The following is a 22,671-nucleotide window of genomic DNA, read 5'->3' on the forward strand; positions in this document are numbered from 1 at the left end:
GCGCCCCAGCGCTGCCTGAGTGAGCAGCACCGAGTTAATGACAGCGGTCCAGCGGCCCCGCTCCTCCCGTCTCCCGTTTCCCGTGCCCCTGTTCCCCGGGGAGATCCCCTCAAGAGCGATTCCGGGAGGGGCGGCCCCAGCCCCGCTGCGCAGGCACCCTCCTGGCAGCCCCGCGAGGCCCCCGAGCGTGGTGGTTGCCACGGAGACGGGCGGCACATCCCGGTGAGGGGGGGCGGCCGAGACTGGGATCAGGTCCGGGACCGGGGCCGGGAGTGGGGGAAATGAAGGCGGATCCCGGTGAGAGGTTGCGGGGAGCCCGGGGCGGTCTGTGCAGGGCGAATGAAAGCGGGCCTCGGCGGTGGAAGCAGCCGAGGTGCCCAAAGAGAGACAGCGCGAGGGGAGAGCAGCCCTTGGTGTTCGGGGTTGGCTCCGAGCCCTGCCCGTCGTCCTCTGTTCTCACCCTGACTCAGTGAATCATCTCGACATTTATTTTACTCCTGATATCGCCTTGGAGGCAAAAAAAAAAAAAAAAAACAAAAAACTTCGACGCTGAAATCCATGTAACCAAGTCTCACATTCCTTTATTTTCCTAAATAAGGTCTGGGAGCATATACTTACCCATTTGCTCACGTCAGGGTTATTCACTCCCGGTTTCTGTCGCTTCCTGCACACTGCCAGAAATTCAAGTGCATTTTCAGAGCACTTGAAGTGATTTAGGGAAAGGAAAGTTTCTCTCCTTCTCCTCTTCTTTCCTTGCTCTTTCCCCCTCCACCTTCTCTTTATTCAAAATTAACATTTTGCTCTCCTAATACTTCTAGCAGGAAGCAGAGCTGTGCAAAGTAAGGCCACACCTGTTTTGCCTTCCAAGAGACCTTTCTTTGGTAAAAATGAAGTTACTTGTGATTTCTGGTTCAGCTGCTGCTCCTGTGGATATTCAGAATCTCTCCTTGCCAATCACTTGCCAAACAGAGCTGAGGGAGATGTGACATTCTCAGCTATGCATTTTCTCACTTGAATTCACTGGAGTCTCTTCACTTTACTACAAGGAATGCTGCAAAAAATGCTGCTCTTGAATCCATTTTCATTTATCAGGCAGCAGGGTGGGAGAAATGTACATCCAGGACTCTCACACAGCAGAGGGAGTTGCAATCCCCAAAGGAACATGAGGCCAGACCTTTTATACAGTTGCTTTACAAATTATTACGTGATATGTTTTTCTTACCCTTTAGATCAGCAGGGAAAGAATGTCATCCAAAACTCATGGGGAAAGCTGAATCCTTCACATACTTATTTTTAAAAAATTATTATTAATAGAGTTTACTGAGGGAGTTCAGCAAACACAGCAATGCAGGGCGATGCCTGTGGATGGCCTGAGGGGCACTTTGTTGACATTAAAATTCAGAGCAAGCCGCTGAGCAAGGATATGGATGCAAGAGAAGATACTCACTAGGAGCAAAGCAGCAAAGGGGCTTTAGAGAAACATTCCATCTGCCAGCTTTCTTAAAGCATATTAATATCCTGAGTTAATTCTCTCCTTGTCAGAGGCTGCTGATGGAAAAGAGGAAAAGCTGTTGCATCCTGCTTTGTTTCCAATTAAGTCCCTTTTTCCTATGAGAGCTGCATGTATTATTTCTTCTTCCAAAAATGCTGCTGTAATCATCTGTCACAGCTATCTCCAAACACATCTTTTTTCACCATATTTTTAGCATTATGACTCCACATGTAATAGATTATTCTTAAGTTGTTTAGACTCAAAAAATGGATAATGGATTTCTGAGAAGATAAAAATGAGTAAAACATTGAAAAATATTTTATTAGTGCCTGTTGACTGGAGACAACTGCCTGACTTTCTTAATGTAAAAATACTTCATCTCCACTTCTATCATTCATTCAAAGGTTGAAAAGAAAAGCAATGGGTTTAGTGTATTGTACAGATCATTTGCCTTTTTTTTTTGTTAACGCTATTATCAGATTCCTCTCTCAAGGTGTTACATTTTTAAAATAACTAAGATAAAAGAAAAAAAAATCTCAGAAGCAAAGGGATTAAATCAGTTCCTTCTTCATCCTAGGTGACAATTGAAAGCCCCTCAGAGGAATTAGAGGTAAGTGGATACAAACAGTACAAGTATAGTGAACATATTGATAATGTTCGGAATCACTACTTTGCTGTTATCTTTTCTTGCCATGATTCAAGTTTCTTGAAATAAATCAGGGTGCCTTTACCATTACCTTGTCTGAAAGGCTGTTCTGTATTTTCATCCAGGAGTTAGAAACCTTATCATAATTGCCTGGTTTAGGGGAAATTACTCCCCTTTGACCCAGAGTAGTATTTTCCTTTAACTTAAATACCTCTCCCTGGTATCTGCCCTTCCTATGGATTTACTGAGAGCAGTCACAGTCACTGCCCTGTGCACACTTTCTAATCTTATCCCCGGGGAGACCTGTGTCCTCTTCCAGTACATTAAACACGTGTTGCATTAAACAACTTCCTGCAACAGACAGGGACATCAGGAAATAAATGTGTGAAATCTGAGTTACTTTTGTTTGCTTTACCTATTCTCTACTAACAGATATCAAATAAGCCTGCCCTGAAAAGTGGCACTTCTTTTCTGCCAGCTGTAATTAAATTAATAGCCCAACTGTAAATTACATCTTTTCTTCAACAAAAACAACAAAAAAAGGAGGAGGACAAATGATAATACCTTCAGAGAGGTTATAATAAGTATGAATCTTTTAAAACACTTGCTTATGAAATATCACTGATTTCCAGTGATACAGAGAACAGATGCATCCAAACCTCTTTAATTTTCATAGAATATGGCCATGACTTATGGTAACAGGGGCTGCCTGATGTGTTTCCTTGGCATGCTTACAGGTTGGGCTGTAATGTTTTGTAGGTTTAGGATATGCTTATGCAAAGATTTTATAGATGGCACAGATTCAGTTGTAGGTAGAGCAGCCAAATTAAGATTTTTTTAGTGGTTGTTGCTACTTCCATTGCAATGATACTCAGGATCTCAGCCACCTCAAGCTGCAGTTGTGCTATGTGTTGAAAGAAATGCAATAAATACCTGGTTTGTATGTACAGGCCTTGGAGGAATTGTCCAATGGCATATCAAAACAGTAAAATTCTCAGAGAATGTTTCCATTTTTGTGCAGGTCTTTTCTTAGGTATTTTTGGATTAATAGTGAATTTTCACTTTTCCTTAGATATGCTTTCACAATATTCCATCTGCAGGCAAGGCAAAGTGTATGTCAGAGCAGTTTCATGTTTGAAGTGCAAGTTAAAATAAAAGAATAGAGGAAGTTAAAGATTGTTTACTCAGTCCAGGTATTGGTTCTCGTTTTAAATTTCAGCATCTTAAGATGGTAACAGTTCCTGCTTAGAGGGGACTGGGATCATAAAAGTGTGAAGGCAACACAGTAATACTGAGGAATGAATAGAGCATGAAGGTTTGCTATCTGAGACTTTATAGGATGTGGATTTATTTTTTTTCTTTAAAAAAGGCATCTTTCTTCTGTTGTTTCCCAAAGTCTACTATGAACCACTGCTCCCCCCATAACTGGATAATGAGGCACCTCACCCAGTTTGGGCCCTCCATACCCATTCCCTTCTCAGCCTGTCTACCCAGATCTGCTGTGGGAGGGACCAGGACCTCTTTGTTTTGTGAAAGCTAAACATTCCCACTGTCCCTGAATGCAGCCATCAGCAGAGCACAGCTGCTCTTATAAACAGTGTATGAAAGGTTATAAACAAGGCCAGGGAAGTATATGTAAGGCTGCAAATAAGGCTCTTTCAGGTCTACCTTTAGTTTAAACTACTGTTACTGACATTACTAACTCTACAGCATTTTTTCTGATTGGTATCTTTTATCTTTGTTCCTCCTTGCAAGAATACAGAGACTAAACAAATGGAAAAAATCACTCATCTGGAAGCTCTGATGTTTAGTGCTGTGCTGGAGAACTGTGTGGACCAACTTGCAATTCTTGGATATATCATGCCAGTTCCACATGAGGACAATAACGTATGTGCCACTACTTAAAAAGATGTATATCATATATTTTTAAATAGTTTTTTATATATTTTACCAGCATTTAAAAAAAATTAAATATATTTACTGTGATTCTTCGGTGAAAAAACACAATAAAAGTGACCTAATTTTAATATTTATACTGCAGCATCATTGAGAAGCCTTGGTCAAGAATTTGTGCAAAGGATCCTACTGATCCAAGATGAGGTTCCTGAGATTATAATTTTTAAATCTCAGTGGTTAGACAAGCAAAGAATTGGGGAAAAGGAAGAAAAACATATGTAGGTTCTTCTGTAGATACAGAGCTATTTTAAAAGTAGAAACGTATAGGTTTTTTCAAAGTACTAAAAACCAGGGTAATTCTATTCCTCTCTAAGTCCGTGCCAAAGTTCCTTTTGTTCCCACAATGTATTAAGAAAGATGCACTTCAAAATATATTAATAACTACCCTTCCTCAGTGATCATTAATTATTGGTTGACTTCTGATAGGCATCATAGCTAAGACAGTTGGGCAGAGATATGGAGAACAGAGAATTCCTAATGCTCAGGCAAGGGTTTATTTCTGTGGAGGAAGGGGTTGTGACATATCTGGTAGATGTTAGACATAGCAGTCAGGATGGGACCGTCCTGAGAGGTAAATGGCTCTATGTACTATGGTCTGTAAATACACAGCAGGGTCTTTCCAGTTTTGGCAGGTTTGAAATCTTTTTAAGATGAGCTCATGATAAAAGTTCCTGACTAGGATGGAAATAAAAACTGGGATTCGAGTTTTGACATCTAATGATGTTCACTTTGTCTAATGTACCACTTAAGAATGCCAGAGGAAGTTAAATCATGTTTTTCTACGTGCTTCCTTTCCATATTACCTTTTCAAAAAACCCATGGCGAAGCCACAGCAGCAGCTGGAGTTACAGTGAATCAGGGTGGGAACGATACTGAGACTGTGCCATAGAGGGCACTGCTCCCCTGAAAGACTCCTGGGAGCCGGCCTCAACTGCTCCCAGAGGATGCTTCTCCCTCTCTTATGTGCCAGGAGCAGAACACAGAGAAAGAGTATATCTCTGGGACAGCAGTTGTCCTCCTCAGACACACAGACTCATGTTGATAGACCTACTGAAGGTACATGTAAATTATAGAGAAAACACCTTTGCTTTTCTCTTCAATCACTCCTTTTCACCAAGTCACTTCTTAGAACATAACTTTCTCACAGGTTATAAACCCTACTTATGCTTTTAAAGATGTGAAAACAAATAGAGGAGGAAGCAATTTAGAAACAAGAAAATGGCTTAGGGAAGCTATTTGCTAACTTTGGTGCTCTGTAATTTGCTACTCCTCCCTATTTCTCAGTTTACATTTGGCTGTTTTCATTATATTTGTACATGATCTGTATTTGCAAAGTACCCTGGAGTTCTATCAGACAGACAAATCAATGGCATCATCAAAGACTGACATCTCAATTTCAGTTGAAGACATTTTTGAGAGGATTAATCACAGTGTTGGCCAGCACCTCACTGATTTTCCAGATGGGATGCTCTTGCACATTGCTTCACACAGTGCATGCCCCAGAGGGAGGCAGCCTTTCTGTTTGCTGAATTTTGGGCAATAAGCACTTAGGAGACTACACAGATGGTAACACATGCAGTTTACAAACTTCTTGCTTTTACATATTTGTTGATTATTTTTGTGTAAGTCGCTAGTGTTTACTACCAACCAGACAACCCAGTTATTGCCTGTCTTGAACTTTCCCGGACATTAAAAAACATCTATCAGAACATTAATAAAATCTACATGATATTAAAGCAGTTTGTTTGCCAAAATTAGTTCTTTCCGAAGTACAGTTGTCACCAACCAGCTATTTAAATTTTTTTTTTTTACTAATTAACAATGCAGTTTTAATTGGCCTGTATATGCTTTGCATTCGATTCATTTAATGTAAATTTAACAGTCTAAAAATTAAGCACATAGTCACTTTGCCTTCTTCTGTAGTCACTGATGAGTCAGGCACTGCCAGAGGCTGATCCATCCCAATCCAAAACACTCAGCATGAAGCAGTCCCTTGCTGTGCCCTCACAGATGGCAGCAGCACCTCAGACCTCTGACAGAGCCTTGCTTGATTTGCCTGACAAGAAACATTTTGGAAGTACTCCTGGCATCCACAGCTGCTGCCCTGACCACTTGTTTTAACTTTGCCCCCTGCTCTACTGGCACAAATGTGTGTGTGGTTGTGGAAGGATCTGGACTGAGAACTGGTGCTGCTAAAAATAACTTCTTTTTTTTTTTCCTTTTTGCTGGAAAATGTTTCATCACAGTGAGTTCTCTGTCTGCTTCCCCAGGCAGCCAGGGTGGGGAGCAGGCAGCTGCAGACAGGGATGGGGCTGGCAGAGACTGTGTTAGCTGCAGTCAGCAGTGCTGTTATGAAGTGTTCAGCCACAGAAATGCTGGTAGGCAGGCAAGAAAATGTTCTCTTTTAATGTTCCAGTGTATACACCTGCATTTTATCCATGACACATAAAAAAGAGAATTTCCTAGAAGCAAGAGCTTAGCTGATTTTGTAGTGTGCTTTTGCATTTTTGGGGCTTTTCCTTTTCTAATGAAATTATACTCAATCACAAGATACCTTTCCATGAAGGAGAGAGCTGCCAATAATTTCAATTTTTTCTTTGAATTCATGTTATATTTCCTCTGCTGTTACTCTCAAAAAACCTGCTAAGCAGATAGCAGACAGAAAGTCTATCACCTTTATTTCCACACAGCTCTAGTTATAACAATAATATTGTAGGGAAAGGTAGTGGTGGCAGGCAGTGGGAAATGTCTAAGATGGAGAGAAGGAGGAGGAGAAACAGTCTAACAGTCTTCCAGTTTATAAAACCTGCTGCAAAAAGGAGGGAACAAATTGTTCTCTTTGCCTACAGAGACCAGGACAACAAGCCAGGGGCTCAAATGCTGTCGAGGAGAAAAAACTTTCTCACGGTAAAGAAAGTTGTGAGGTGCTGGCACTGACGGGAAGTTGTGTAGTCTCCACTGCTGGAGGCCATTAAGAACGTGTCAGATTCAGATCAGTCTGAACCATCATCTCCTGAAGTAGATGATTTCACCTTTTTAGGCCTTTTCTAGTCCTATCACTTTAGGACTTTTGAGCCTATAAACCTCAATGAGCTACAACCGTGTGCTCAAAATTAACCAACAGAAATGTTTCTGATCTTCCACTCTTTGCAGAATGTAACATGCATTATCAGCTGCTCTCAGTATAGCTTCATTCTAGTTTATTACTAGTTTTCCTTCTTCTCACATAATGTTGCAGTGGGTTTAGTTCTGCTGTACAATGTGCAAACAGGTCTCTCTTATTCCCTTTTCCCCCTTCCCTTATTCTCTTATTTCCCTTATCCCCTTTCATTCCCATCCAGAAAATGAAAGAAATGATCCAGGAAGAGCTGGATATTAACTCCCCAGAGCTTATGTCAGCAAAGCAAGAGAGCGGGGAAATAGTTACCTCCATGGCCCTGAAAAACATTGAACACAAGCAGGAGCAGGGGAAAATTGAAGATCAGAAAAGCACCCAGCATTCTTCCACAAGCTTCAAGAAACGCACCACTCAGGCTGCAAAGAAGCTAAAAAAAATTTATGCTGACAGGTGAGTGAAGCACCTGTGAGGGATGGTCAAAGCTGTAAAGTTCTCAGTCTTATCTCTTAAAAGCAAAAATACAAATTCCTCACTCTCCCACTGCCAGAGTACATCAGTCTCTGTATGGAAGGAGTTCCTCTAAGGATAGCAGTGGTATCCTTCATAGACCATTTAGTTCTGGCCTTTGCTTGCTTCTGGATGCTACCTAATGACCAGCAGTTTGTTCTGAATGGAGCTCTAAAACACTACCCCGTTGATAATTGTTGCCTGGGTAGAAATCATGCCAGGCACTAATCAGTGCTCATGTTCTAGTACCTGGAGTCAGGTTCCTTTAGCAGATCCCAAATGCAAAGGGAGATCTGAGCCTTATTTTTGAACTTAGTCATTCTGCAGGGCACACAGAGCTTCTGTGGCATTTACAGGCTTTACAGAAAAGGTTATGTAAATAAAGATAAAATATTTTATTTCTTTTTAAAAACAAACTTTATTCCTGCACCTAAACCAGTGCCCTGATTTGCAGAAATACCAGAAACCTTTTAAAGAGATTATGGAGCTGAATGCTCAGTAGGCATTTTTCTGCATCCTGGCTTCTGTCATTTAATGTCATTTCAACAATGGGTTTAAGATTCTAACACAAGTGAGGAAAATGCAGCTAAAGTGTAAATGCCACATGCATCATGACATTCAATAAACTGCACAAACCCATGTATTGCATTGCCAGGTCTCATTTTCCAAGATCCACCTGTCATCACTACTGCAGGCCAGCAGCCTTCTTAATGGCAACATAGTCTGGCACAGCATGGATATGTTTGTGCCTCTGCAATTTCCCAGAGCAGCATGCAGGGCAGCATTTTAAAATCATAAACTTCAATCAACTCCTAATACTGAGTTCTCCAGATGTATAATAAGCAGATACCATGGGAGAAGCACTCCTGGGTTTGATAGGACATAAGACTAGAAAAGGGACCTTTTATTTCCTTACATTTTCCTGTAAACAGTAATGGATAAAAGTGCCAGACACTGTACTACCAGCACCTGTAAAGTACTGTTGTGTTCCTTTTCTTCTTGGCAGGCAATATGCAAGTGATGTAATTACAGTCACTATTAAAAATATGGAGGAATTTGGAACATTTAATAGCCTAACAGATGCTAATGAGAGAGAGAAGGCAAAAAAGAACAAGTTTCATGACATCCTCATCAGGTCGGTGTTGTGTATAGTTCTTCCCTCTTTAAATGCTGAAACTAATTCCCACTCATACATGCTGAATAGGAAATAAAACCCAATACAACAAAAATACAGAAGGGATACTTTTTAAAACTTGAATTATATGGTTTGCTTTGCAAATTGCAATTTTTCCCCCTTGGAAAGAAACAGTGTATGGGTGTCATACTGATACTGATCTGAGCTAGGAATTGCCTGAGCTTTGACCACGGTGAACACCAGTGGCTGAATTAGTGCAAATGCCCCATTTCAATTAAAACATAATGTGATGTAGGAGCTCCTTGATCTTTAACTCCTGTCTCCAGTGAAAGCCAGAGCAGCAGAGAATCTGTTCAAATCAGGGCCAGCAACATATGGCCTTTAGGTTGTCTGATGCCCAGGAGAATCTGCTCTGACCCATATGCTAATAGGCTCCCTTTCCCCAGCAGCAGTGAGGGGATGGCACAGATGGTGACAAGTGTCTTATTTAAGGCTAATCCACCAGTCACTGTGCTGTGATTCTCTTCTGTCCCAGATCTTTCAGGGTACACATTTGTCATCATCTCAGCTCAAAGTGGTGAATTCTTAGCTCAAGCTTTTGTGCTCTAGAGGTTTGGTGTTTTTTTTAGCATGCAAAGCTCTGGTTCAGTCCCAAGACTGTCAGAGAGAATTGAAGTCATCAGACAAATATTTGACCACTTTAAAACTACCTCAGTGTAGCAGCTCAGGCCCATCATTGAGGGTGCAGAGCAAAGCTGCTTTCAGTCATGATTTGTTGGGAGTCCAAGCTACTGGAACAGCTCTTGTGGTGGCTCACAGATCTGCCTCCAGTGCAAGTCCCCAGCTTCAGTGGTATGTGTGACTTCAAGCATGAAACCCAACTCTTCCACTGCCTAAAACCAAGGGATTTATTGTTTATCCATGGAAGGGACAGAAAGCAAGAATGAGGTTAGCAATTGGCTGTGGAGTAACAATCCAATACTGAAAGGCAGAAAAGAGCAGACAAATTATTATCAGAAAGGACATAATCCTTTTTATCCCCTTCTGTCAATCATATCTAGCCATGTTGTACTATACATTCTTTTCAGGGAATGAACTTGATCTGTCTTTCAAGATAATAAATACTTGCCTGGTTTTGTGTAAATACACTGCTCTGAAAGCCATCTGCAGTGAGACAAAGGGGACTCCTTATCAGGAGCTTTTGTTCATCCATCATCCAGATAAGGACTCTGAAAATGAAATGCATGTGTGATTGTAAGGTTGGAATAGGACACTAAGTTTCAGGGGCCAACTGTTGTATTTACTGTTTTTAAAACTAATCATAAGCATAATAGCTTAGAGAAGCACTCTGAGTGAAATAAGATAATAATGCCTAGAATATTTACTGCATCTGTTTTATTTTAGACAGATGAACACTTCTTTAGCTTTTGGTCTTCACTCAGATCCCTTCATGGATCTCAGAACCTGGTGCAGTGTCCTTTGGGAGATTTTAGGTCTGATATGAAAGAAACAACATTCTCATACACATAATAATACAATTTGATACTCTCTGCTGCTCAGGCTTGTTTCTGCATAGAATCATGGGCATTTTTGCCTAAATGTAGAAATTGTGACTCAGTCACAGCCATCTTCCCTCTCCATTATAGTAATTACATCATCCTTAAATGCATTCCAGACTTTCAACCAGAACATCCCCTGTTTTTTTTTGCTTGTTCCCCCTTTTGTTCCCATCTGTCTTGCTCAGTCTGTGCACCTCTTCTTTCAGGATTTACTGATCAAGTCAGTAGTTTTGGTGAGAAGTTTCTCAGGAAATGTATCAGGAGGCAGAAAGTTTCCCCTCTAGGTAAACAGCTCTTGTCTTTTTTGATATATTCAAGTGATTGTATTTTCCCATTTCAGGGAGGAAAAAGGAAAGAAGGAGATAAAGGCACTCCAGAAACAGCTGCAAGATGTCAAGAAACAAATTGATAAAGACCTTCAGGTGAGAGCACTTAGCACTGGTTATCTTGCCAGGGGGAAGCCTGTTAGGAAGCTGGCCTCTGCTGCCCAGGAATGAGCAGTCAGGCCATGGCCATACACAGTGATCCACCACTTAGTAGTACAGAGGTAGAATAATTGCAATAAAGATTTGTATTTGGAATAAGCCCACTAATGGCTTCAAGAGCAGTGTCTGATGGTTTTCAAATGTGAGCTCAAAATGCTCATAATCATGAGAGACTGTGGTCAAATTAGAATATTCCAAAAACTCTGCTGGGTGTGACAAAGCACAGATACCTGCAATCAGTAAGAAAGAGGTTATCTGCAGATAACAGTATCTGAGATTCTGTCATACTCAGTCATGGCGCAGAAGGAAGTGTGCCAAAGGGAGTGAGAAGGACAGACACCTATCACAGGGGCAGGCCGTTTTTGTACCTACATTTTCATCTGGGGAAAGTCTCATTCTATTAATCTATTTTTCTAGGTTTCCAAACACAAACATACCTGCACAAGAGCAGATCAATGTTATTGCACATATGCTGTCAGTTTAATCTTTCTGGAAAGCTTCAGCCCTTCTGTCTGCATCATGCAAAGGGTGTGTGCATGCACAGTAAATATGGGGCATTCTGGAAATGTCAGACTTGCTACACAAGTGCAGATCAATTGAATGGCTTATCACTGGTCACTTTGATGCTTATCAGACAGCTCAGACTTGATGCTCATTCAACATGGAAGTGCAGCTTGGCCCTCCTGAGGCAGGAGATGTGTAGATAGCAAACAAGCAGAAGGCAAACTGGGGCAGAGCTGTTCAGGAGCTGGGGGAAGGAACAAGAATCTGACACTTGGTTCAGTAGTGAGCAAGAGGACAGCAAAGGCTTCTGAAGAAAGAATTGGTGTCACTGAGTTTTGTCTTTGGACAAAAGTGTGGACAGTAATCAAGCCAGGATATAGTTGACTACAGAGAGGAATTTTAAACCTCAGACATGCTGGTGAAGTTTGGTTTGTAGAACACAAAGGTTTTGTGTTGGCAGCCTGGATGCATACACAGTGGAGAGTTTAATTATAAATATGGGACAGTTGTAAAAACATGAGGGACCTATTTGCTTTTCACATTGTCCCTTCTCAGTCAGACTGATGGCTTCTGGGAAATTCCTGCTCTCCCACTCCCCAGGCTGGTGAATATGATGAGTTCTCTATCTGTGTGGTGCTCTTCAAACCTCACCATGTCTATGCACACAATACACATACCCAGTCATGGTTTAATACCTTCCTGGGGGTTGTAATCATCTTGTCTTGCACCAGCAGCACTGTACTGGCACTCTGCAGTCAGACCCACTTCTCTGTGTCCTGTCCTGCACCTCTCCTAGCTCCTGCAGTCACAAAAATGTATGTAGCTCCCATCCTGAGAGGGGGCTCTTCTTTTTGTCCTTTCAGTGCTAATTCAGTTCTTGGGTTTTGCCTCATCAGGTGGGATTTGCACTCATCTTGAATTTTTTATTTAATATTTCAAGCTTAAAAGTCCTTTTCTAAGCTTCCTTATAGTTTCAGCTTTGGTAACAAATCAAAGACAAGACTGCTTTAAAGTACTGCTTTCCTCCTGTGCCAAAAATAATGGTGTCTCACTGTGTCTCCCAAGAGAGAATAATTTCTATTTGCTTCATATGGGATTTTCCCATAGGCAATTTTACAGACACTTGTGTGATTTGTCACCTTGCCAACTAATTAAAAATAAAAATACAGCTTTGCTGACTTCAGAGTACTTTGAACAACAATAATAATGCACAGACCTGTAGACAAAAGCCTACATGGCTGAGGAAACAAAAGCGAGCAAATCTAATCCTGGAACCAGAAAAACACGGCCTTTGTCTCACTGTGTATTTGTATTTTCAGCCTTTCTACCTCCTAATAAGATGCTAATTAATAGTGTATTAGCCTGCTCAGCTCATTTTTCTTTCTAATGTAACACAAATCAAGTGCTAAATGTTCTTTTTTATTTTGTTTTCTCTTGGAAAGCACTGATGTCTCTAAAGGAACTGAAATGGTGCATCTGGTTTTGCTCTTACCTCTCTGTGCAGGAGCAGTGCTGGTAGCTCAGGTTTGGCTGCAGGGGGTCTGTTTGCTGCTGAAGTGTTAATTTTCTAGTTTATATAAAAATACTCACTTTCTCTGGTTTCCTGGACAAGTAAAAGTAGTCTGTGCAGGTTTTGAAACAGATTAATATCATATAGAATTATACAGCTTAACATAAAAATTTAGGAATGTAAAATTTAGCATTCCTGCTCTGCTCTTCACCCAAAGACTTTTTATGTCCTGTAGGTTTTGTAGTGTACTCATGTCATACATGTGTGCAGGTAGTGGTGTCATTTTGTAACAAACAGTAATATTACAGCTACTAAACAGACAGAAATCCAAGCCATGGCACCACAGTACCAGTGAAAACATGTCTGTAACTGTAATTCTTTGTCAGCTGTCATAACACACCCAGATCCACTGTATTAGTGCATCACTCAGTCATGCTTTTAGTAGTAAGATTAAAACCCATCATGTTTCTTCCCTTTTCCTCTCCCAGGAGGACAAATACATCAATGCAGTGTTCTGTGGAATGTTTTAAACACATACACACCTACTGGTGCATGTTTCTACTGGAGATATGCACAGGATAATTACAGTAGAAGGCACAAGGTTTGTGACAGTCCTGAGCTTCACTGCTGGCAGAGCCCCAAGGAGCACTGCAGGATCTGGTGCACTAGATCCAAACCTGGCTCCAGAGGGGCAGGATTTTCCACAGGAGTGCTGCTGCCAACAGGTCTCCTCCCTCTGCCAGCAAACTTCCCCTCCCGGGGCTCTCCCGCAGCTGCTGCCATCGGCACTGAGCTGGCCAAGGAATGCAGAAGCCGTTCTGTTCCCACCAGGTGACAGCCAGCCTTGCTGTCCCTTGGGCACAGACATTCCTTGAGGGTGTTCTGGAGCTGGGACAGTGAAGCAGGCAAAGCCTTACTGAAGTGCCTGCAGTGCTGCCTGTTGAGGTTTCAGGGGAGTGAGCCCAGGCTGCAGCACGTGTGTGGATCCAAGCACATCTCCAGGCCTGGCGAGCTGAGATGCTGCAGCTGCCAGGAAGAGCCTTGAGCTCTGAGCACTTGGTGTGGGAGCAAGGCAGAGCAGGGCCCTCTGCCAGCACAGAGCACAGCACTCCTTCCCCTGCCAAATTGGCAGCACTGGACTGCTGGAGAATTCCTCAGACTGTTTACTCCTGTGGGCTATTTTTGTAACCAGCTGTATTTTATGACTGTAAACATTAATTTCTGTGGAAGAGCTGGGAGATCTTGGTGGCACTTAGAAGAGAGATAAATCAAAGTAAATGAAAACACAGGAGTGTGGATAAGGTCTTCAGCTAAGTGCAGCTGCTTTTGCAGCCAAACAGCATCTATGGGGAAGACTCCTGTGGCACCAGGTGACAGCAGACAGGCCCCTGAGCTGATGTCCGTGAGCTGAGAGATCAGAGAAAATCAACTTGTTTACCTGCTTGTGAAGCGGACTGGCTCCTGACAACTATTTCCTGGGTTTTGATCTTGGTCTCTGCCAGTTTTCTGATAGTTTTGGACACAAGAGATGATTTGGTTTGGCAGATTCAACAGTGAAGTCATCCCAAATAAGCAGCCCAGAGATTTACTGCATCAGCTATGAAAGTGTTCTGTGTCCTGGCGTGGACCTTTGGTATGATAAACTGGAATGAATAAATATTAACTCATTTTCTCACTTTTTGTCCCTGAAGTTCAGGGAACAGCATACTCTGCAGATGGTACCCACAGCTTGTGGGCATTTACTGCTGCATTTACCCTCAGCCAAATGCCAAATGTGCCCCAGCTCTGCAGCACCAGGTCCTGCAGCAGGAGCTGCCCTCACGCCTGCAGCTGGTTTTCCCTGGCCAGGCAGATGCTGCTGTAAAACACCAGTGGGTTTTGCATTTCACTTCCCATCTGCTTTGGATTGTGTAACCAAGCCCCCAGACTCCCCACCTCTAACCAGGATGTTTTACAACGCCACAGACCAAATCCAAACCACAGACATGCCATTCAGTGGAGAAAACAAGAGAGCACATGGGCCCCCATCCTGGCTGAGGCCTGGGGCACAAGAATCAAAAGCACTTTTTTCTTTACTAAAATGTGAAATGAAAAAGAAAATAACCTGGTGAGAAACTCATGCTCTGCCCCAACTTTCTGAGTACTCTGTAACCTAGGCTGAACCCTTATTTTCTGGCCAGTCTGCAGATCTTTAGAAGATAGCAGTAACACACTGGCATCAGCAGTGCTTGACTTTCCTGATCCTCAGTGCCACAAAAAGTTGTGGTTTTTTTTTTTTTTTTAATTAGCATCTCCTCAGTCTCTCTGCTGAGACAAAATTTCACTATGACCCAGGAAGACAATCTCAAAATAGTGGTAGACTCACATCCCCTGTCTACTGAGCAGGAACAAAACTCCTCCCAATGGCCACCAAAATTCCATGCCAGGGAAAATAAAGGCCATGACCAGGCTCCTTAATAAGGCACAAACAGCTCATGTCTGTAGCTGTCTGCAGTCATATGATGATATGGCCATAAAAATAATATCTGGTGTTTGAAACCTTCAAAAACGTGAACATCCTTGGACCCACAAAACATCAGTAGCCAATACCCCAGCTATCCTGAGCCTCATAAATGTATGACAAGGGGTGCAGAAGGAAGTACTTTCCTTTTAACTGTTCCAAACTGTTCTTATAAGGAGACCTTTTCCAAATGAGTCATGCTGCAAGGGCTTTCAAACACAGCACTATTGAGCTGCTTCTTCCTGTGGCTTTTTTCCATGTTTACACAGCTAAGGAATGTGAGGTGCTTCAGAGACAAGATATGTGGGTTTCAAAAAATGCCAGCACTGTGGTATTTCATCTTCATCCTCAGCTGCGGAGGTTTGGCTGATGAATATGAAACCCACAACAGCATGGCAGAGAAGCAAAGAGAAAGGCTGCAATAGAGCAGTTAGGTGCATTCACATTGATTTTGCATAGTTACACAGGAATCTTTGATGACCTTTTTAACTTGATAAAAAAGTGTTCCTTTTACAGGCATTTGACCCAAGTTCCAACCCCAGGGTAATGAACCTTTATCTGTTATTCAGATAAATAAATTTAAAAAAGAGTAAACAAAACAGCAATCCCAAATCATGCAAAAGCACTTTGCTTCCTGAGCATGCTCCAAAAGCTGGACAAACCACTCAGGATTCTGGCTTATGGGAGAACTCTAGGCAACAGAACACTCAACTTTTTGCCCCAGGAAAGCTCAGCTCCATTGCAAAGCAAGGCATGGGGAGAGGCTGGGACCTCATAGCCAGCTTTTCCTTGACACTGCTTCCTTGCCCTGGGTGTATGTTTTCATAATGAAGTGGGCACCATCTACCTGATAAGATTTCAAGACAGAACTGTTTGAAAATACAAGTAAGACAGGATTAGATTTGCACCTGTTCTTAAGGCTGTGTTCATACAGTTGCTGCATAACTAGGAAAAAAAAATAAATCCAAGGGATATAGTGTACTTTAAGATAATAAACTTTGGCTTTTGTGGGGCTGAGACATTATCCTTCTCTTACAGATGCTCACTCACTGAGATGGTATAATACAAGGTGTTAGTAAAAGTAAAGCCTAACTTTAAGTGGTTATTTTTTTTTCATCTTTATCCTAAACATGACTGAATCAATTTATTGACCTGAGAGCAGGCCTGCCTTCTTGTCCCACTCTGTTCCTTACTCCACCCTTTCCAGAGGCAATCACTCCTTGCTGATGGGTTTATTGCTGTCTATATGGGTTACAGATCAAACTAACCTTTGAAATGTTCCTTGAAATGGAGCAACATTCAGGGAAAGTGAAGCCTATAGCTTTGTCTCTTCTGACCCTATCAGGGGGTGGAAAGATTAAGAAATGGTGAGCTGACCTGTTTCCAGGCTTGCTTTCATGCTGCTTTTGTCTCCACTAGAACAGAGATGAGGCCATCGATCACCTCAAAGATAAGCTTCAAGAGAACACGGCCAAATGGAACACAGAGAGCTACTACATGAAGAGAAACACAGATCTCCGGATCCACCTAACCCAGAAAAAGTGCAGCAATGCAGAGACCGCCCTGGAGAAGGAAATCCAGGTAAGCCCTTCCCCATGCCCCATACTGGAAGGCATCTCCATCTAGTAAGGGAAGAGCCCTCCCTCGCTCCCCAGATACCCCCTCTGTTCTCCATTATAGTCACCAGCACAGCTGGTGTTTGAACTGGATGAGGAAACTCATTTGGGGTAATCACCTTTATCTCTTTTGTTTCTCTGTATGATGCTGCAAACAGCCACAACAAGGATGGCATGGCTTTAGGAGACAAGGGAATGCTTAAAGTAATGCCATGGTCAGAAAACCAGACCCAGAAGTATATCCAAAGGGTTGGCTACAAAGCTATTAGCAATCTGAGCTCCCAGCAGTGCCCCCAGCAGATTATATAGATAGAGCTACTTGTGTGGCCATAAAGTGAACTAGACTAGAAAACTGTTCTGGTTTTGCAAGCATCTTCTTTTGACTGATCAAGGTCTGATCTAATTGTCCCTTTTTCATGGATGGCTCAGGAGCAAGGACTGCCTTAGCTGATTTTATCACTGGAAAAAACGTCTGTGGACTACACAGAGCTCCAGCACTTTACTCAGCTTTCAGCAGCAGTGTGTGCACACATAGACACCAACACTGTCTCACATGTGTTCTGTCTGCTCTGATCACAGAATTTGAAGAGCAAAACCGATGAGGAGATTCAACTCCACAAAGAGACTGAAAATTTCCTCACGCAACAATATCACGTATGTGTATGCTACCTATAAACACCATATCATTGATTAGTGCATAAAGGGAAACAGTTATTACTCCATCAAATACACCAGGTTCATGACTGCTGCAGTTTGAATGATTACTTGTCCTCAAATATTAATTAACCCAGCTCTCGCAGGTTTGGGATTTACTACATATAGATACATTTCCTTAAATTTAGAGTTCATGTAATGAATTACATTGTTTATTTAATTGTTATGGTGTTAGGGATTTTTCCTCTCTCAGATAGTTGTATCTGGAATTTTATTTAGACCCTCCTTGGCAGTTGCTGGGGTTCCCAGGATGCCAGTGAAGACCCGAAAGTAAGGGCAGGAGCTTCAGAGACCCAAGGGCTGTGTAGAGAGGAGGGACTGAGGAGGGAATGACACAAACTGCCAGTCCAGTTGGCCAAAAGGCCAATCCAGTCCTTATCTGAGGAAGAATTGAGGTTGGATCATTGCTAATCCACAACTATTGTACACATTTTCAGCAGCATGAATGTCCTTGGTGTTAATTCAGAGGTTCATAGCATTCCTATCATTAGCAGTGAATAATGTTAGCATGAATAATGCTGCAAAACCTCACATAAATGGTATGATGGGAAGAATGGCATGGGTGCCTGATGTCACTGCCACTACAGAATTTAATAGGAGATAATAGGTTTTTAAAAATGTAATTTGAGTGCAAACCAGTGCTATAACTTGTGAGCAATTAACAGTGTGCCCTGCACCCCAGAGCTTTGGTCTGATCAATGCTCCCAGCGAGGGGGCTGCCCAAGTACATGCTGAGCCTGGCTGACCTCCAGCAGCTGGCCCAGCAGCAGCCCCTCAGTGCTCAGACAGCAGCTGGTGGCTTTGCAGGGGCCACAGACAGGAGGATGACCATGCCCTCCATCCCCCTTGCGTGTCCAGCTGTGATGCTATAATGAGATTGATGCCTTTCTTCAGATTATTTTTCCATGGAAGCAATCATGGTGGTTGCTATGGAGAAATTATTGGTGAATAGGAGGAAGTCATCTGGATGACTGTTTCAGAAACACCTGCCCTATTCATGAATACATAGCCAAGTTCACAACCTGAAATAGTGTGAAGTGCTGTCCCCTGGGACCTTATTCCTGGTGTGCTGAACTTAATCCAGAAAGTGGGTAGGTAGTCAGGCACAGGATAAAAGCTCTCCCACTGACAAATTGTGCTTTATGACCCCCCCCCCCCATCCTTCTGTATACACACAAAGAATGGCTTCTGGCTGTCACTTGCTTCATCAGGACTGGCTGCACAAAACTAGCCCTGCAGAGTGGTCTTAGGGGTTTGATCCTTTCAAGATGAGAAGGGAACACTGACCATGCACAATTTTCAGGACTCTCACCACCATCCTGAAAGCCGGCCATGTAATAGTAGCAAACCTCTCATCTGTGCACTCTTTGCACCATGCTGAGCACCCCTCTCTCTCCATGCAGAAGGTGAAAGAGAAGCTGGAATATTGGATAGAGAAGTATAAAAAAGACACTGCTGCAAAAGATGAAGAAATTGATGACCTAAAAGCATTAAAGGCAGAGAACTTGGAAACTATGCAGAGATTTGCCAAAGAGGTAAGACATCAGCAGCATCTCAATGTTCAGCCATGCAAATTTGCATTGGGCTTTTTCCTACACTCATTCAGATAAGGAACCAGGACCACAGAAAAAATCAGTAATTTTGAGGCATAGGCAGTGATTATAGCACTTGTCTTGGGAAGACAGTGGCTGAGATGTCATCTTCTATTTGTCACCTGTGATATCAAGGAGGGATGATGATGTTTCCCCTATAGCTATTTTCAAATACCAGCAAGTAATGAGAGAGCTACTGACAGCCTTTGTGAGGGGCAGAGTTACTGTCCCATCCCATCAGTGTGCCTCCCCTTACTTTGCTGCCTGAGTGTGAACAGATCTGCTCCTAGGAAGATCAGGGTAAGAGGCTGAGACTGGAAAAGGCAGCTCATCCCTTCCTGCAGACACACATTCCCAGCTGCACAGAGCTCTGTTATCAGGGAGCTGATTCTGGGTAGAACCATTCCTGCCCCACTGGGTTCTTGGTTAACTGCTGGGCTCTGATCACAGCAGAACAGCAGCACTGAACAGAGAGAAGCAGCTAGAAAAATGTGTTTTAAAACAGAAGGAATTTACTTGTAAACATTCCTTACCATCCATGGGCTGGAGATTACTGGATGGAGCTGGATGTTTCCCTGCTTGTGGGCTCGTTTTTCACTCTGTACACTGTCATTTCAGTGTCCCAAGTGTGTTTGTACATCATCTGCTGCTTAGCCTGGGGGACCAAGTGTCCTCCCCACCACCAGCTGTTGCCGGGGAAGCCATCAGCAGCCTTTTACAGGATCAGGGGGTTAATTACACGGAGGCCGTGAGAGGTTTCACTTTGGCAGCATCTCCAAGTGCCTGAGGACTGACGGTGGTAATGAGCAACATTTGCCATCTGGATTTAGTGAAGATCAAATAATGGAGATGGGGGGTGGGGGAAGCCGCTACTCACACATTATCCCTGGGCTGCCCTGGAGCTCCCTGGTGCAGAGGGACACCACAACCTACAGGCCTGAGCAGTCCTGGCAGGGCTGTGGGAAGTGTGCAGCAAGGATGAGATCTGTAGGCAGCAGAGGGAAAGAATCCCTGCACCATAGTCCAGAATCCTGCCCTGGCAATTGGCGGGACACAGTTAGCCCTGAAGGCTGGCCTTGCAGTTTAGGGGATGTGTTTGTCATGGTTTTTCCCATCCCTGTGCTTTTTTGCAGTGCCTGACATTCCGGGCAACCATCATCACTGACCGGACAGACAAGGAGGCTAAGAGAAAACAAATAGAGCAGGAAGCCCTGGAGCTGAAGAGTGCCCTGAAGGTAAAGGGGAGCAAAGCTGAGGCAGTGCTAGTGCTGCTCCAGCAGCATCTGGGAGTTAATAATCTGTGCCACAGATTATTAAACATTCCAAACCCTGGACAGGCTTTGTCCAGGCAGAAAACAGCCCAAAAAAGCTGACTGGTGTGTGGTGGCACAAGCAAAGGACAAAGCCTGTTCCTTTTGCTGGGGCACACTCAGAGCGAGCAGCTGGCTGCAGATTTGAGATGGGAAATGAAAGGGGAGCAGCCAGTCTCCTGTAAACACCACTGCACAGGTGATACAGGAGGGTCATGGGGTAATGCTCCTGCTTGTTCCTTACCACCAGCAACAAGTGCCCCCAGCCCAGCTGCAGATGCCTTTGGCACAACCAGGCCCAAAGGCTGCTGCATGGGCTGGGGGCTCTCTTCTGTAGCTGGGGAGCACAGGAAAGACTCTCCAGGCATTGAGCTGTACCAGGTACCCCAGCAAGTGATTTCCCCTCAGGCCTCTCTCTCTCTCTCTCACTTCCAGGTGCAGGCCTGGTGGAAAGGCACAATGGTGCGCAGATTCCTTGGCCCCTACCAGGAGCTTGAGAAGCATTTGAAGGGACAGTTAGCAGAGAAAGAAGCAGGCAAGGAAAAATCTGGAGCAAAGAGATAAGTAAAGAAAGTGGCCACAGATGTGCTCCAAGACTGTTGCTGGCTAGGGCACTGTGGTATGTCCGACAGGACAAAATAAACCATGTAACAGAGCTTGGGCACTTCTGGAGAACACATTTCCTGCAGACACAGTTATGGTGAAGCTGCACTAAAGATCTTAAAGCTGCCCTTGTACAGCCTTTTTTCCCAGCAGAAAGGGGATTTGCCTCAAAGCAGTGAGAAACACTACATCCCTTGCAAAGTGCTTTTTGGAAACAAGACAGTGGGAGGTAATCCTGTTACCAGCTCAGTAACTCAACAGCATGGGATGCTTTGCATCCAGAGTCTCCTCTGCCACCCCCAAAGCACCAGCCATGGCTCTGGGTCAGACAGGGAGGTCAAGGCACCCTCAAATGGGCTCCCTCTGTGTTCTCCATGCCTCCAGCACTGGCATCAGCTTAGCAGGGGAGAACATGAGCAGTTTGCAAGTGTAAACACAAGTGCAGTCACAGCACACGTTTCCATTCCCACAGTCCCGCACAGTGTCAGTGCACAGATGGAATAGCTCCATATACCTTCTCACCAAGGGGAGGAACAAAGGGAAAAGGCAGCCAGCCATGCTGCCTACAGGAGCTGCTCCGTCACAGCCGCCCCCACCAACCCAGCCAGGGTCACTGCACACTGGGACTGGGCTGAAGGCAGGGAGCAGAGCTATTTCTTACCAAAAGGGAATCCCTGCTCTTGACACCATTATCAGTCCACATGCAGGTCTGTGCACAAAGCCCTGTGGCCCGGTTTCTGACTCTCCCATGTGGGAGATGATCTTCTATAGAATCTGCTCTGCTCTTTGTGACCAGCCTGTGCCTGCCCTATCCAAACCTCTTAATGTCCAACCTGAACTGGGCCAAAAGCTCTGAAGTTCACATGAGATGGCTGAAACCATGAGCAGAGAGGCTGTGGCTCAGAACTCTGAACAGAAGGCACTAGTGCTTTATCAGGCAGACTTGGGACACTTGGGAGTGCTAAAGTTTCAGATGAACCACATTAGAAGTGACGCCGTTCCTGCTGGAGCATGGATGCTTGCTTGAAACCTGAACAAGTTCCCATTCCAGCACTGGTACTGAACAAATTCCCTCAATTCCCATGTTCCCCATGCAGTCCTGAGAGCAGGGATTGCTCCAGTTCAGGGCTGGCAGGAACAGAGCCAGGATTGTGCTTTCACCCCAGTGCAGGAAGTGCCTTAGTGCAAACCTGGGACTTAAGTTCCTAATTTTAACTCTTATTTTTTCATGTGCTGCTGACTCAGTACATTTCACCAAAGACTTGTGTTTTCTGTACGTGATGGGGGTGTTAACAGGTGACCTGCTTGGGTGGAAGGAATGAAGTTTATCATTAAACTCTCCAGAGACTTTGAGCTGAAGAATAGCAGGATGAGATGGAGGGCAGCAGATCTCTGTTTATGTCAAACTCCAGGCACACTTCATT

At 43.6% G+C, this 22,671-nt stretch overlaps 1 protein-coding gene across 1 annotated transcript; it reads left to right on the plus strand.

Moving 5' to 3' along the window:
* The first annotated feature begins 3,911 nt into the window (after positions 1-3,911).
* IQCG (IQ motif containing G) lies at positions 3,912-21,208 on the plus strand. The gene is made up of 10 exons (XM_062498862.1): positions 3,912-4,025; positions 5,658-5,669; positions 7,436-7,662; positions 8,726-8,854; positions 10,754-10,835; positions 16,832-16,993; positions 17,608-17,682; positions 19,146-19,277; positions 20,468-20,569; positions 21,080-21,208. Exons 1-10 carry the CDS (start codon positions 3,912-3,914, stop codon positions 21,206-21,208), a joined length of 1,164 nt encoding a protein of 387 aa, XP_062354846.1.
* The last annotated feature ends 1,463 nt before the right edge of the window (positions 21,209-22,671 follow it).

This window comes from Cinclus cinclus, chromosome 10 (assembly GCF_963662255.1).
Source record: "Cinclus cinclus chromosome 10, bCinCin1.1, whole genome shotgun sequence".
Taxonomy (NCBI): Eukaryota; Metazoa; Chordata; class Aves; order Passeriformes; family Cinclidae; genus Cinclus; species Cinclus cinclus.

Bases quoted from the DNA above. Each gene is read 5' to 3' on its own strand.
- IQCG (XM_062498862.1), top strand. From the start codon at position 3,912: ATGGAAAAAATCACTCATCTGGAAGCTCTGATGTTTAGTGCTGTGCTG. The intron at 16,994-17,607 runs GTAAGCCCTTCC...CTCTGATCACAG, and splicing joins CCCTGGAGAAGGAAATCCAG to AATTTGAAGAGCAAAACCGA. The intron at 19,278-20,467 runs GTAAGACATCAG...GCTTTTTTGCAG, and splicing joins TGCAGAGATTTGCCAAAGAG to TGCCTGACATTCCGGGCAAC.